The following is a 13986-nucleotide window of genomic DNA, read 5'->3' as shown; positions in this document are numbered from 1 at the left end:
TTCATTCTGGGCCGAAGCCAGCCCCAGCGAGTGTACCTGTTCACTTCCAAGTTTTGCATTTTTAAAAAGCAATTCCTTGGACTCAGTTTGCATATAAATTTGCATTTGCATTTTCAAAAAATATCTCTTTTTCAAAAGGGGATCCCAAGATCCCCTGCCTGTTCTAAAACCCAGCTGCTGCCCAGCACAGACACCCTCTGTCGAGCTCCCAGGCTCCTCTCACACTTCTGAGGCTCCCTAGGAGGGCTCCTTGTGCCGAGAGACGACTGATGCCCCCTCTGGTCCTCAACACCCCCTTTTCTCCTCTGCTCATTATCTCCTTTGGCCCCTCTCCACCAGGAAGCCTCCCTGGCCCCGCGGGCACGCTGCCCCCTGGCATTCCCTTGGCACGGACAGCTCCACTCTGGGAGAATTCTGATCGCTTCATCCTGGGGAAGCAGGAAACATGACCCGCCTCCAGCTTGACCTCGGCTTCCTTCCTCTTCTTTGGGGGCTCCCAGACGGCTGGACCCCTTTGCCCGGTGGCTACGCTTGGGGCGCTCGGCTCTAGCTTGCTGACCAAGGCCTAAGCTCCCTGCGGAGGAGGCCCAGGTGGCGTGCGAGCTTTTCTGCAGCAGTGGCCACCTCTCCCTCGCTGGGGCCGGAGCCCCCGGTGCTGGGGCCGGAGCCCCCCGGTGCTGGGGCCGGAGCCCCTGTTTCTGGGGCCGGAGCCCCTGGTGCTGGGGCCGGAGCCCCCGGTGCTGGGGCTGCTCGTGCCCAGGCCGGAGCTGGCACTGTCCCCGGCCGACGGGGTTCGCACCTACGGAGGGAGTCGAGCTTGGCGACGGAGGAGGGGGTGTACCTGCGGACCCCGCGCAGCTGATGAGGACGGGGTCCTCGAGCTGGCTCAGGGCGTCTTGCACCATCTTCTCGGCCTCCTGCCCCGTTTGCAGGAGAAATGACTTCCGCTGGCGCTTGGCGATCTGATGCATGGATTCCTGAGAGTGAACCAAAGAGAGGCTGTTGTGGCCCCGGCTGCCCCAAGGGTGGAGGTGGGAGGATCAGAGGCTAGAAATGGAAAGGCCTCGGGCCTTCATCTCCCGGAGCCTCGGCGGCCGGATGCTTCTGCCCCTGGGAGCAGGGGCCCCTCTCCCTGACCGGGCTTTGGTGCCCGGAGCCGGTCCCTGCGTACCCAGCTGTGCTCCGGGAGCACCACTCGGCGGGCCCTCCTCCCACCCACCCCGCATCTCCGGCCACGGAGCTCGCGGTCCGCGCTTCTCACTGATGTCAAGAGCCGACGTTCTTGGTCCCGTGGTAAGAACCCCGAGGTTCCCAGGAAGGCCGGGAGAGCGAACGGGCGAGGCGGGGGCGCCTGCTCCTCCTGCCGCGGAGCTCACTCGAGCGCTCCCGGCCGGCACTGGCTGCCTGGGACGGGCCCACCCGGAGCCTCGGCCGCTGCCCGTCCTCTTCGTGCTCCCCTGCCCCACTGTCCGGGCCGGGCCGGCCCCACAGACCCACTTTTCCCGCTTGCCTGTGCCGTGGTCAGCTCGGACTGCGTCTGCTCCAGGCGGCCCCGAAGGGAGGAGATTTCTTCGCACCGCTGGGAGGCGATCTGGGCCAGGCTGGCCCGCTCCCGCTCCAGGCCTTCCACCTGCAAGGTCCACTTTGCCTCTGCCTGCAGAAGCCACGTGGGGGAGGGAAAAGCCACCGGTCACGGCTCACCCCACAGCCCTTTGCTTCTCTGTGATTCACTGGCAAAGGAAAGTCTGCTGAGAGGGCAGACGGAGGCCAGCACGGGGGCTGGGGAACCTGGTCCGAGGGGGCTCAGGACCTGCTCTCCGGCCGCCCCACCCAGCCACCTCAGGGCTCAGGGCCCACTCTCCGGCCACCTCAGGGCTCAGGGCCCGCTGCCCGCTCTCTGGCTGCCTCAGGACCTGCTCTCCGGCCACCCCACCCGGCCACCTCAGGACCTGCTCTCCGGCCGCCCCACCCGCCACCTCAGGGCTCAGGGCCCGCTGCCCGCTCTCCAGCCGCCTCAGGGCCCGCTCTCCGGCCACCTCTGCACGGGGCTCTGAGGCTCCCTAACCGCCAGGGAGCCGTATCTGGCCAGTTCTGTGTCCTCCAGCTCCCAGATCAGGAGATCAAGGGTCAGAGGCCTAAGTGTCTGGGGGGAAGGTGAGGCTGCCTCCGCTTATAGGACCCCGGATCTGCCTCCTGGGCCGGGGCACGAGGCTTCCTTCAGCCTGCTCTCCTGTCTCCTGAGGGGGAGCCACCGGGGCAGCCCCCGGGACTGCAGGGTCCTCCTCAGGGGAATTTGCTGGATTCCTCTCAGCCTTTGGTGACAGGGGAGCGGGGGTCCTAGTCAGGTCTCTGACCCAGCTCCCCAGGAATGGAGCGGGCCCTTTACATGGGGCTTTAAGCTCTGGGGGCAGGTCTGTGACCTGCTTGGTTCCTAAAGCCCGCTCCGGAAGGGGCACAATCCCCATTTCATCGACAGACTGAGGCTGGGGGGCAAAGGGACCTGCTGGGCCCTGGCCGGGGACACTGGGAGGAGAGCTTGCAACAGACTGCGCTGCCCCCCTCCCCTTCCTGCCCCCCAAGAGAAGCGCGAGCTACAGACATTTCGCTTTTCTCTTTGCTTTCCCAGAGCTTCCCTCTGCCGCCCCTTCCCGGAGCCATTTCTTGTAAAAAGTAAAACTGGAAGAACAGCCCGGGAGAGCTGCCGACACCACAAGGGGCCCGATCTCCGCGGGGCTCCATGCTCGTCGGGTCCCCGAGTCTCCCTTTGCCGCCATCACACACCTGGGAGCTGATCTTTCCCGGGCCGGTGGCTGACCTGGGACCTTCCCTTAGGGCCCGGCCTTTGGGTGGGCTGAGCTTGATGGGAGCCCGGACAGACCACGGGGTGGCTGTGGGGGGGGGGGGTCCGGGCACTTCGGCCACGGCGGCAGCCCCGGATCGCCAGGGAGAGGCCCCGAGAAGGGCAGGGGGAGCCTCGTTTACCTGGGCAGAGGTTTCCAGGGTGCCTTGGAGGACTTGGAACTCATGTTTGCTGATGGCAAGTTCTTGCTTTAAGGTCTCCAGGACCTCGGTCTGTTCTTGTGTCTGCGGGGCACAGCGAGAGGGTCTAGAGTGAGTCAGACCGAAGCCCACCCTCCGCAGGGAGCCCGGGAGAACTGGGTTCTTCCCACGTCCCGCGTCTGCAGGGGGAGCAGACAGAGCCGGGGCAGGGCGCCCCCGTCCCTGAGCACGTGCCCGGCCGGGCTCCCAGGCTCGGGCCCTTCGCCTCAGCCCTGAGCAGTCCTTACTTCCCCCGGGCCTTGTCTTCCTCCGACTCCCCGGGAGGGGGGATTGCGCCGTTCCTTTTCCTTGTACCCCCGGGGCCCTGGCACAGAGTGGGCACTGGGGGGTGAGTCATTTGGCTCAGGCCCTTCCTTACTCCAAGTCCTTCTCTCAGCCCCAGACCCCGTCCTGCCGTTTCCCTACAGACCCAAGAGCCAATGGAGTCCTCCCTCCCCCATTAGGCCCGACTTGCCCTTAGCTTATTTTCTATGATCTTTCAAAGTCTTACTTCAAAGTAAGGATGAAGTATTACCCAAAGGGCCCAGTGGCAAGGGCCAAAGTATTGCCCCCAAAGCCTCCAATAGCGAGGGACGCCCGTCCCCTCCCCGGGCCCCCCTCAGGCCCGTCCCCTCCCCCGGCCCCCGTCAGGCCCATCCCGTCCCCTCCCCGGGCCCGTCCCCTCCCCTCCCCGGGCCCATCCCCCTCCCCGGCCCCCGTCAGGCCTCTCCCCTTCCCCCGAGCCCCCCTCGGGCCCGTCCTCTCCCCCGGGCCCATCCCCCTCCCCGGGCCCCGCCCCGAGCTCACCTTGCGCTGGGCCTGCTCGTTTGCCCGATGGAAGGTGTCCTCCAGCTCCTTCTTCTCCCGCTGCAGGTCGGCCTGGGCCTGCCGCATCACGGTGACCTGTTTGGCCACTTCGGCGTTCTGTGGGGGGAAGGTGCCCCCGGCTCACTGACCCGCCCCGTCCGCCTCCCTCCGCGGGCCCGGTCCCCGTGGGAAACAGGGGCTTCCTAAAAGACCCAACTATCAGCAAGAAAACAAATGGTGACGCATTCAAGCAGGCCGGCTCGAAGCCCCAGACGGGAGGGAGTTGGAAAGCCAGATTTTTGGGGGGCTCAGGGCCCCCGACTGTTCCCGCTGAACAAGACTCAGGAGGAGGCTGCGCAGGCGCCCAGCGTGGCGGCCTGGGCTGTTCGGGGGGACCTGGAGCCAGGCTGCCAGCTCAAGCTCCTGCAAAACCGAGGCCCCGAGAACCTGAGTGACCTGGCCAGGATCGAGAGAAGGCTCCGACCCCGAGTCTGTGCCCGGCCCGCTGCCCCCCCGCCCGTGACTGGGAGCTGCCGCCGTGGAACACGGGACCCCCTCCCTGGTGGGCTCTGGCCGTGCGGTGGCGGGGGGAGGGTCGGGCCCCCCGGGGAGACGGCGGGTCTGGAGGGCCCACCTTCCGCAGCAGGTCAGCATGGTTCTGCACCAGCTCAGTGTACTTCTCCTTCAGCTTGCTGTAGCGCTGCTCGTTCGTCTGGGCTTTCTCTGCAAGGTTAAGGGCCGCGGTGAAGGCCTGGGCTAGCCCAGGACCCCTCGCCCTCCCCGGGGACAAAGGGTCTCTGGCCCAAAGGCCGTCTTCTCCAACCCACATCCATCTGCAACCCCCTCCCAGCTTGGGGTGACTTGTTCCCGGCCTGATCCCCGGGTCCCCCTCCCCCCTTGGTCCCCTAGCCCCCTCCCCCATGGCTCCCTGGCCCCCTCCCCCACGGTCCCCCGGCCCCCTCCCCCACGGTCCCCTGGTCCCCTCCCCCCTTGCAGCCCCCCTCCCCCATGACTCCCTCCCTCACAGCCCCCCGGCCCCCTCCCCAGGCCGCTCTCTCACTCTCTATCTCGGTGAGGCTCCTCTGGGCTTTCTCGGTGTCTTCCCGCTTCTTGTTGAGCTCGTCCAGCTCGGCCCGCAGGAACTCGCTCTCGTCGGCCGCCTGCTGCCGCAGGTGTCGCTGCTCGGCCAGCTCGGCCTCCAGCTCGCTGATGCGACCCTTCAGCTGCAGGACCGCCAGGTGTTTCTGGGCCGGCGGGGAGAAGGGTGAGCCCCCCCGGCACTGTCGGACAGCCCGCGAGGAGGGGGGGGGGGGAAGGGGGGGCTGCCAGCGTTAATCAGAGCCACAGAGCCGGGGCCTTCCCGAGGAGCTGCTCCCATGGCGGCTAAGCCGGCCAAAGCATCCGGCACCTGGGGGGCTGGGGAGCCGTGCCCATGGGCAGGCGGGGGCAAGAAACAGTGGAGTGCTGGGAATCAGACGCTGGGCCGGGGACCCGGAATGGGGAAGGCAAGGTGGGCTCTAAAAGCAGAAACCAAAGGATGTTCCCCCCGAGGGGGGGGCGCAGGGTCCCACTGCTCTTTTCAGTGGCGGGGGGGGGGGACCCTCACTGCCGGGCAGGAAGCCCTAGGGGGGTGTGGGCAGCAGGGGGAGGGGCTCCATCGAGGGCTTTCAACAGACATGAGTTCGTCAGCGGGGGGAGGGGAAAGGGAGCAAACGGGCCTCTCCTACCTCGGCCTTGATGTTCTCAAGCTCCTTCTTCAGGCCATCGATCTCCCGGTACAGATGATCGATTAAGGTGTCCCTGCGAACAAGGGCCAGAAAGGCTGCTTCCGCCTCCTTGGCTCCCGGCTCTCTCTGACGGAGGGCGCCCCGAGGGCCTGGCAGCCAGGCCCCCGCACAGTGTGGAGGGGCTGTTCCGCCTCAGGGACCTCTGGGGGGGGGGCCGGGGAGCAAGGCCCGGGGGGGGGGGGCAAGGCCCGGGGGGGGGGGGCAAGGCCCGGGGGGCGGGCCGGAGCCCAAAGGCTGCCGCGCTTGGTCCGTGTGGGCCGGAGACAAGGATGGGAGGGAACAGAACTTGGGCTTGCGGCCCCCGGCTCTGCCCGTTTCAGGAGTCGCCAGCACTGGCCGGGGCACTTAGCCCGTCTGCCCCCAGCTTCCCGGGCAGTGAAATGGCGGGGCTGGACTAGCTAATGTCCCCGAGGAGGCTGCTCGGGGAGAGGGCTGGGCGCCGCCGATGAGCCCCCCGCCCTTACGGGCCCCCGCTTCCTGCCGCTCACTTCTTTTCTCTGCCCCGCATGCCATTCTGGCTGTTGAAGTTGAAGGGGTCGCTGCTGAACGAGCTGCCGAAGATGTCGTCAAACTTGTTGTCAAAGAAATTCTGCGGGGCCGGGAGAGAACGGAGCGGGGTCACGCCGGGCGGGGGAGGGACGTGCGTTTCCTTGCCATCTGTTCAGGGTCAGGAAGGAGCTTGGCCCCCCCAGCCCCGGCCCCCTCCTCTCTCTCCCATCCCCTCCCAGGGCCTGAAACAGGGACCGACCTTCGGTGCCAGGGCGAGGCCCTCACCTGCTGAGAGGTGGCGTCCATTTCCATGAGGTCATCTTTCTCTAGGACGGGCTCGCTGTCGGGGGACGAAGCCTCCACCGGGATGACCACCACGGGGCTGATGTGTTCTGACAAGGCTGAGGCCCGCAGGAAGTTGGGGGGGTTCTGAAGGGGGAGACTCGAACTCAAGACCCGGCTCCTCCCCTCCCGTCCCAGAGGGCCCCGGGGTTCCCCAGGGCCAAGGGCGGCCTACCTCGGGAAGCTGGGGGATTTGGATGAGCCGCTTGAAGTACTGCAGGTTGCTGGAACGGTAGAAGAGATCTTTCAACCTAGCGGAGGAAAGACAGCCCATGGGCAAGGCAGAAAGGCAGCTTCCTCGTGGGCCCTCCCCATGCTGAAGGGAGGTGCTGGGGAGGGGGCTCTCTCTATGTCATCGTGTCCAATTGTGATGCCAGTGGGGGCAGGGTCACTGCAGCCGGTTCCCTGGCACAGGGTCTCCAGCAGCCCCGAGATTCTCAGACAGGAGAAGAATCTGAAAACGACCTTTATCTGTCCCGTCTGGGAGGGACGCGGCTTTTGTTTTGCATCGGGTTTACCTCCGTGGTTACACTGGGCCTACGGTGATTTTAAAAAAGGTTGTACTTCCTGAGCTGGGGGGGGGGCCTGGAAGCAGCCACGGTGCCGGGGGGGGGTACAGTGGGGAAACCCTTTCATTTAATTTAAGAAATAACGAAGAAAGAGAGATCACAAGAAGATAAAGGAGAATTGGTTATATGCGGCTCCTAAGGTAAAGAAACGCCATGCTATGTCTCCCTCCCCTTATTTATTATCCTATTACGTTATTTATTATTAAATTATTACAGATTGTTTAAGTGGGGCCATCTGCAGTCCTTTTTCCGGTCCCGATCTTGGCAGGACACTGAGATGGAGAAGCAGCGTCTCTCTTCCACTCCCCCTCCCACTTTCTACCTGGAACCCAAACCCCGGTGACTCGGGAAGGCGAGAGCCCCAGGCCCCCAGTAAAACGGCAAATCCGCGGCCCATCTGGAGCTCAGCATCCTCTCTGGTTCAGCCCCATTGACCAGGGCCCGTGGACTCTCCAAACCTTCCCAATCAATTCTCCTAACACCTCAAAAAGCATCAAATCCGCGTCTGTGCTACCTTCCTCCTTCTCAAGGGCTGGGGGACACACTAGGCAGCCAAACGCTGGGGCAGAGGAAGAGAGATGTGGGGGCCCGCATCAGGAAGGAGGCGTCGGACTCTTCCGTTCTCATAAGCTACTAGTATTTAACGTTCAGGAAAGAGAGCCCCGGGCTGGGCTTTTAGGATTTAGTAAGTCAGTAATGTCCGACGGTTAAACAGACCATTTACGGGGCTGTCAAACAGAACAGGCAAACCAGGGGGTGACTCTGAACCCGGCCTCCGCTCCCTCAGGCCCGGGTCTACAAGAACGCTCTCGGCTCGTTCTTGGGCGAATGTGCCCAAGCGTGAGGTCGGGCTCACGGGCTCATGTCCCTTCTGCATTTTCAGAGAGCTTGCCAGGACTGCCTGCGCCTCGGATTATTCCTGAGGGGATTGAAAAGAAGCCTGGGAGGGCTTGGGTGGGGAAATGGGACAATCCACTCACTCTCCAACACAATTTTACTTTTCCCTGAATACTCCAGAGGAGCTTGCTGAGTCTCCATCAGTTCCGTGGAAGGCCCTAAAACTCCATTAACCTCCTAAGGAGCCGTTCTCCACGGCTGCTTTGAGGGTCTCCCCAAAGACTGGCACGCTCACTCCCCAGCAGTCTGTGCTGAGGCTCTCCCACGCAGACATATGCAAAAGCTAAAGGAGATGAGCAGCTAGCAGAGCACAGAGCGCTGGGTCTTCTGAACCCCTCTGTTTCCTTTAATTTCATTGTTGTTCAGTCGTGTCTGACTCTCTGTGACCCCACGTGGGGTGTTCTTGGCCCAGATACCGGAGTGGTCTGCCATTTCCTCCTCCAGCTCATTTTACAGATGAGGAAACTGAGGCAGACAGGTGGAAGTGACTTGTCCAGAGCCATGGAGCTCATAAATATCTAAGGCTGGATTTGAACTCAGGTTCCCCTGACTTCTGACCTTGCATTATCTAGCTGCTTGTCTCCTTTGAGACCTCAGTCTAATCCTTCCCCTTGCTTGTAGCACCTGGATACTTCCTCTAACTTTTTAAAAGAAGAGATTAATTTAAAATGTAATATTAAGCAACAATTCAACTAATTAAAATTGCTGGTCATGGTTAGAGTGTGCTCTGTTCTGCTTTTTCCTTCTAGAAATCTCCTCAAGGTTTCCCCAGATTTCTTTAAATTCCTTATCCCTGCCTGGTTTTAATCACATCCCAGCATTTGATTACATTGCAGAATCTAAGCTCCCTGAGGGCAGGAGCCAGTTCAATTTTATCTCTGAATCTCCAATGCCATAACCCAATATAGGCTTATAAATAGGGTGATTGAACAGTACAGCTATCCTTTTCACATTGGGGGTGGAGGAAAGCACCTCTGCCATCTGGAAAATCTGTGTAAAATTTTTTCCCCTCCCTTCATATTATAGGAAAAGTCTGAATTATTATGGTATAAAAAGAGAAAATATGTTGATATTATAGATTATACATACATATTTGTGAGTTTCTAATTTTTCTGTGTCCTCTGCTGGCCTTTCTATGTAGTCTGTAGTCTCCACCAAACTCCTTCCAAGTTCCCATTTATGCCTCTCTGAGATATATTGAAACTGTGATGGGGAAAGTTGTGGTATGGAGGGAGTGACCCATGTGGCACAATTTACATAACCATTGCCCAACAGGTGGCTTCTAATATTTTTGCAATTATAAATAATGCTGCCGCAAAAACTTCTGAGATCCTACAATCTCAAAACTAGAGATAGAAAGGATCCAAGGTCACCTAGTGCCATTCCTTTATTTTCTGGATGAGGAAACTGAGTCTCAGCAGCATTAAAGGGACCTGCCCAGTGTTAAGCCTCTGAAAGGGGACTATGGAGAGGAAGTGCCCGCTCTGCTTTCCTCTGAGCAGCCATCACTTGGCTGCCACCTTCTCCCTCATCACAACCCTCCTACCTGGACTTAAGAAAGGGCTTTATAAAAACAAAACACATGGGGCAGCTGGGTGGTACAGCAGACAGAGCACCAGCCCTGAAGTCAGGAGTACTTTGAGTTCAAATCTGGCTTCAGACATTTAACACTTCCTGGCTGTGTGACTGGGCAAGTCACTTAACCCCAATTGCCTCAGCCAAAAAACAAACAAACAAACAAAAACATTCAGGGCAGTTTCCTTTGGCCAGACGCCTGAGTCAGAAGGGATGGCTATTTTTCTGGTTTTGTCTGCAAGCTGCTACGAGGCTCTCCACAGAGACTCCACAAGTTTCTCTTCCTGACTTTTCTCTGTAAAATGTACTCATAACACTGACCTGGTCTGGCCGGGAGGGCTGGCCTTGGAAGGCCATGCTCATGAGGACACTTACTTCTTGAACTGTTCCATGAAGCGGTCTCGATGGCCCTGGAGAGTGTCAGCAGGAAGACCTGGGGGAGAGGGGAAAGAAAAAGAGTCAGAAAAGGGAAGGCTGGACCGAGAGAACAGGAGGAAGCAATGGGATGAGAGCCTGGATAACTCCATTCTCTACGGAGCCATTGCTGCCACAGGATAGCCTGGGCACCTCTTGAGTCCAGGTTGGGCAGGATAACGATGTTGAGAGAGCCACCTTTTTCCGGTCCTGATCTTGGCAGGACACGGAGATGGAGAAGCAGCGTCTCTCTTCCGCTCCCCCTCCCACTTTCTACCTTGAACCTAAACCCCGGTGACTCGGGAAGGGATCTGCTGGGGCCTCCTTGGGCTCTGGGGTCTCTCTAAGGGCCTTTAAGCTCTGGCTTCAGGTTCTCCTGGGGTACTTTGAACTGACCTCTAGATGTTTATTAGGGAAGGAGGGAACAAGGGAATCTGTTGATAAGGGGCTCCCCCCCTCCGGTGATGGACCTAGGCTGGTGGTACTCACAGGAGTGGAGTTTGAAGAGCAGCTTGACAGTGTAATCATACAGGTGGCTGCAGTCCAGAATGACCTGGATCAGGGGGGCCAGGCGGCACTGGCCCGCCGTCGTCACCGATACAGAGCGGGACATGTCCAAGGAGCTGAACACTAGAAAGGAAGGAGAGAGAGATGGGTGAGGCAACCCCCAGAGGGGCACGAGGGACAGAAGGCAGAGCAGGGGTCTGAGGGGCAGTGGGCCTCCTGATGGGGACTCTGCGTGTCCCCAAAGGCTGCTGTGGGCAGATACGTAGGGAGAGAAAAGAGACGTGATCCTTCTGCTTAGGAGAGGGGAGACAGACATCTCCGAGAAGTCCCCACCTGATGGGAAGACACAGCAACTGAGAAGGCCATCATTTGCGGTCCCCAACTTCTCTGGATTTCAAGTACCTACTGTGTGACAGGTATGGGGCTAGGTATCGGAGACCCAGAAACAAAAACGTAATAGTAGCTGCCTTTCAGGAACTGACGTTTTCTAATATAATAAAAAATTGAAATGCACTTCAGATCAACAAGTGTAAAAACCATCTCCAATGTATCCAATGAGGGTAAGATCCAAGACATGTCCCATTTTAATTTCCCATCTTCTACTTTAAACCTAGTTCTTCCTCCCAAGGACTCTCACAATTTTAGAGTTGTTTTTAACTCTTAGATTCTGTTTCTTTGCCTTTTCTAGTCATGTTTCTTTCCATTTCTACCACTTGCCAGATCTTTCTACTTGGCAAAGACATTGGCGTTTTGCTAGCCAAGGTGGTTTTTAGGTTTTTCTCCCCTTTTTATTGTTTTCTTTTTTTCTGGTTATACATGTACATTAATTTTTAAAATACATTTTTCTTTATGAATCATATTGGAAGAGAAAAATCAGAACAAAAGGGAAAAAACTATGAGACAAAAAAAAAAAAAAAAACAAGGGAAAAAAAAGTGAACATAGCATGTGTTGATTTACATTCAGTCTCCATCTAGAGTTTTTTGGACTTCACACTTATAGTTAAATTATCCCAAGAAACAGTAGTATTCTGTGTCAATGTCTGTTCTTTTATCTTTTTTCTATTTGGGGGCATAAATAGCTTACTCAATAAGTCAGGCCAGGGCTCTTTTAACTGTAGGCTATATTATCTCATTTTATTTTTATTTTTACCTTTGCTTCTTATTAGCAAATATTTGCCAAAGAGAAGCATATCAGGTACAATATCAGAAGATTCTAGAAGCGTTCTTAACTTTTTTGCATGTCCTAGACCCCTTTGATGAAACCTATGGACCCCCTTCTCAAAATCAGGTTTTGGTTTTTTTAAATTATAATTGAAGCGTTAGTAAATTTTAGTGAAAATTAAGTTGGATTTTTTCCTATTCAAATTAACAAAGCACTTGACATCTTACACACAAGCCTTTGGGAGTTGGTTCATGTAGCCCTACTTAGGACCCCCTTTTGCAGAAAAGAAGGCGTCTGGCACATTGGCCAGAAGATTTGTGGGAAGATAGGAGGGAAAAACCATAACCTCACGAGGCCAGAGGGCATGGAGGGCTTGCAAGGAATACCCATGTTAATTTGATAGCAGAGATGAGCTGAATCTCTCCTGGTTTAGCAAGGCTGGCCCAAAGGACCATTCTATCACTGGCTCCAGACCCAAAGCCTTTGGAGCAGAGCAGAGGGCCCAGCGCAGTCTTGAGGAAGCTCCTGCCATGATGAGATACCACATAAGGATGTGCATTGTTTTTTTTTTTTTTTTTTTTTTTTTCCCCATTTATTTCTCATGTTCCCCAACAGACCGTAAGTTCTCTGAGACAAGACTGTGGCTTTCAATAGTGCCTTGTGCATCTGCTCTTATCGCCACAGTACCACTGTAGGCATCCCATGAGCACTGATTCACTGACTGACTCAAAAACATGCTCAGTAGAACCCTGGATGGACAAAGCACTTTACAGAAGAGCATTCTTGAGACCAGGAGTTAGGCCGGCAAAGGTGGAAAGGACCACGGCAAAGAGTGGGAAGGACCACGGCAAAGGTGGAAAGGACCACAGCAAAGGTAGGAAGGACCACGGCAGAGGTGGAAAAGACCATGGCAAAGGTGGGAAGGACCATGACAAAGGTGGAAAGGACCACGGCAAAGGTGGAAGGACCACGGAAGAGGTGGAAGGACCATGGCAAAAGTGGAAAGACCATGGCAGAGGTGGAAGGACCATGGCAAAGATGGGAAGGACCATGGCAAAGGTGGAAAGGATACCACCTAGGTTCCCTGGGAGGTTAAGGGCAACTGGCTTAAGTAGGATTCGGTGACAGCCAGTGGACAGCTCGAAAACAGTTCTACTCATTCTCAAGAGTCTTTTGGCTTTTAAACTTGAAAATCAGATTGAGGTATGTTAGCCTAAAAAGCCAGAAAGGGATCCTTTGGGGTCCGTGGTGGGGCCACTCACAAGATGGAAGGGCTGTCTTGACTGCCAATCAATGATATAATAAGAAAGGGGCAGCTGGGTACTGACCATGGAAACAAGGAGAGCACCAACCATGGCTGATGACTCCAAGGATCACTGTCTTTGGCTTCCCTTATTCCCCATGTATTGAGAGACCAGCAAGCGCTGGGAAGAGGAAGCCTTTTAACCCCTGTTAAACATTTCACTGAAGTACTCCGAATGTGTAAGGCAAAATGACAGGCAGTGTAGACAAAGATGGCAAGTGTAAAGATGTTACTTAGCCCCCTTTATCTCTGGGCTGGCCTGGACACCTGGACTATATCACAGCGTTACATCCCGTCTGCCATCTGACTCTCCATCTGTCACCTTTGACCTGCTCCTTCCGCCTCTCCCCTGGGCCTGAGCCCTAGATTCCATCCTTGGGACTTCAGATCCACCATCCCAGCCCCAGGGCAGGAAGTCAGTCTGCTTCTCTCTAGAGCTCCTGCTGAATGGTCCACCCTATGGAACTGCTGGCTGAGCGTGGGCCAGTTAGCCCTTCTTGTGCCCTGACTGCTCCTGGACCCCCAACTTCGCTTCATCCCATCCCGGCCATCCTACACCTGCCTGCTGCCAGATGCCCCCCCCCCTTTCTTCACCCCTTGTGTGTTTTCTCCTATCAGAATGCAAACGCCTTGAGAGCAGGGACTGTGGATTTTTTACAAAGAACATCTCCAGGGCCTAGCACAGTATCCGGCACATGGTAAGTGCTTAATAAGCTCTCATTCGGCAGAAGGAGCCTCTCGGCTCTTCTTGAATAATTCTCGAATTATCTGGCCAGAAGTAAATCCCCAGAACATCAAACACACCCACATACATTGTCAGGACAAAAACACACTTCAGAGCAAAATCTAAATGGGTGTTGAGCCATCCATTAGTGCAGATCACTGGAAGACGCTGCATCCAAGGCAAACGTCTGGAGGTTTGTTTTGTTTTCTCTCCGGGCCCGCCATGTCTTTTTCACGTGTGGTCTCTCCGCCTGGGGAGCCCCAAGCTTTACCCAGATCTAAACGAGAGCCAGAGGGGCTGGAAAAAGTGCTTCGGCTCCAAAGGAACTTCTCTGACACTTTCCCAGGATCCTGCTAAATAAAGTTAAGCTG

General features: G+C 57.0%; 1 protein-coding gene across 2 annotated transcripts in view; it reads right to left on the bottom strand.

Annotated features, from left to right (window-relative positions):
- The window catches only part of HIP1 (huntingtin interacting protein 1), a 96913-nt gene that overhangs the window by 11395 nt on the left and 71532 nt on the right, over positions 1-13986 (bottom strand). For both annotated transcript variants that reach the window (XM_051991896.1, XM_051991897.1), the window contains exons 8-19: positions 10409-10549; positions 9881-9938; positions 6640-6715; positions 6408-6551; positions 6122-6222; positions 5574-5646; positions 4907-5090; positions 4481-4569; positions 3847-3963; positions 2983-3084; positions 1511-1654; positions 842-977 (exon numbers count right to left, since the gene is read on the bottom strand). In XM_051991896.1, coding sequence (XP_051847856.1) covers positions 842-977; positions 1511-1654; positions 2983-3084; positions 3847-3963; positions 4481-4569; positions 4907-5090; positions 5574-5646; positions 6122-6222; positions 6408-6551; positions 6640-6715; positions 9881-9938; positions 10409-10549 — 1365 coding nt within the window. The remainder of the gene's footprint in view (positions 1-841; positions 978-1510; positions 1655-2982; positions 3085-3846; positions 3964-4480; positions 4570-4906; positions 5091-5573; positions 5647-6121; positions 6223-6407; positions 6552-6639; positions 6716-9880; positions 9939-10408; positions 10550-13986) is intronic.

Source organism: Antechinus flavipes, chromosome 4 (assembly GCF_016432865.1).
Source record: "Antechinus flavipes isolate AdamAnt ecotype Samford, QLD, Australia chromosome 4, AdamAnt_v2, whole genome shotgun sequence".
Classification (NCBI taxonomy): domain Eukaryota; kingdom Metazoa; phylum Chordata; class Mammalia; order Dasyuromorphia; family Dasyuridae; genus Antechinus; species Antechinus flavipes.
The sequence above is the reverse complement of the archived record's forward strand: the minus strand, read 5'-3'. Positions and strand labels throughout refer to the sequence as shown.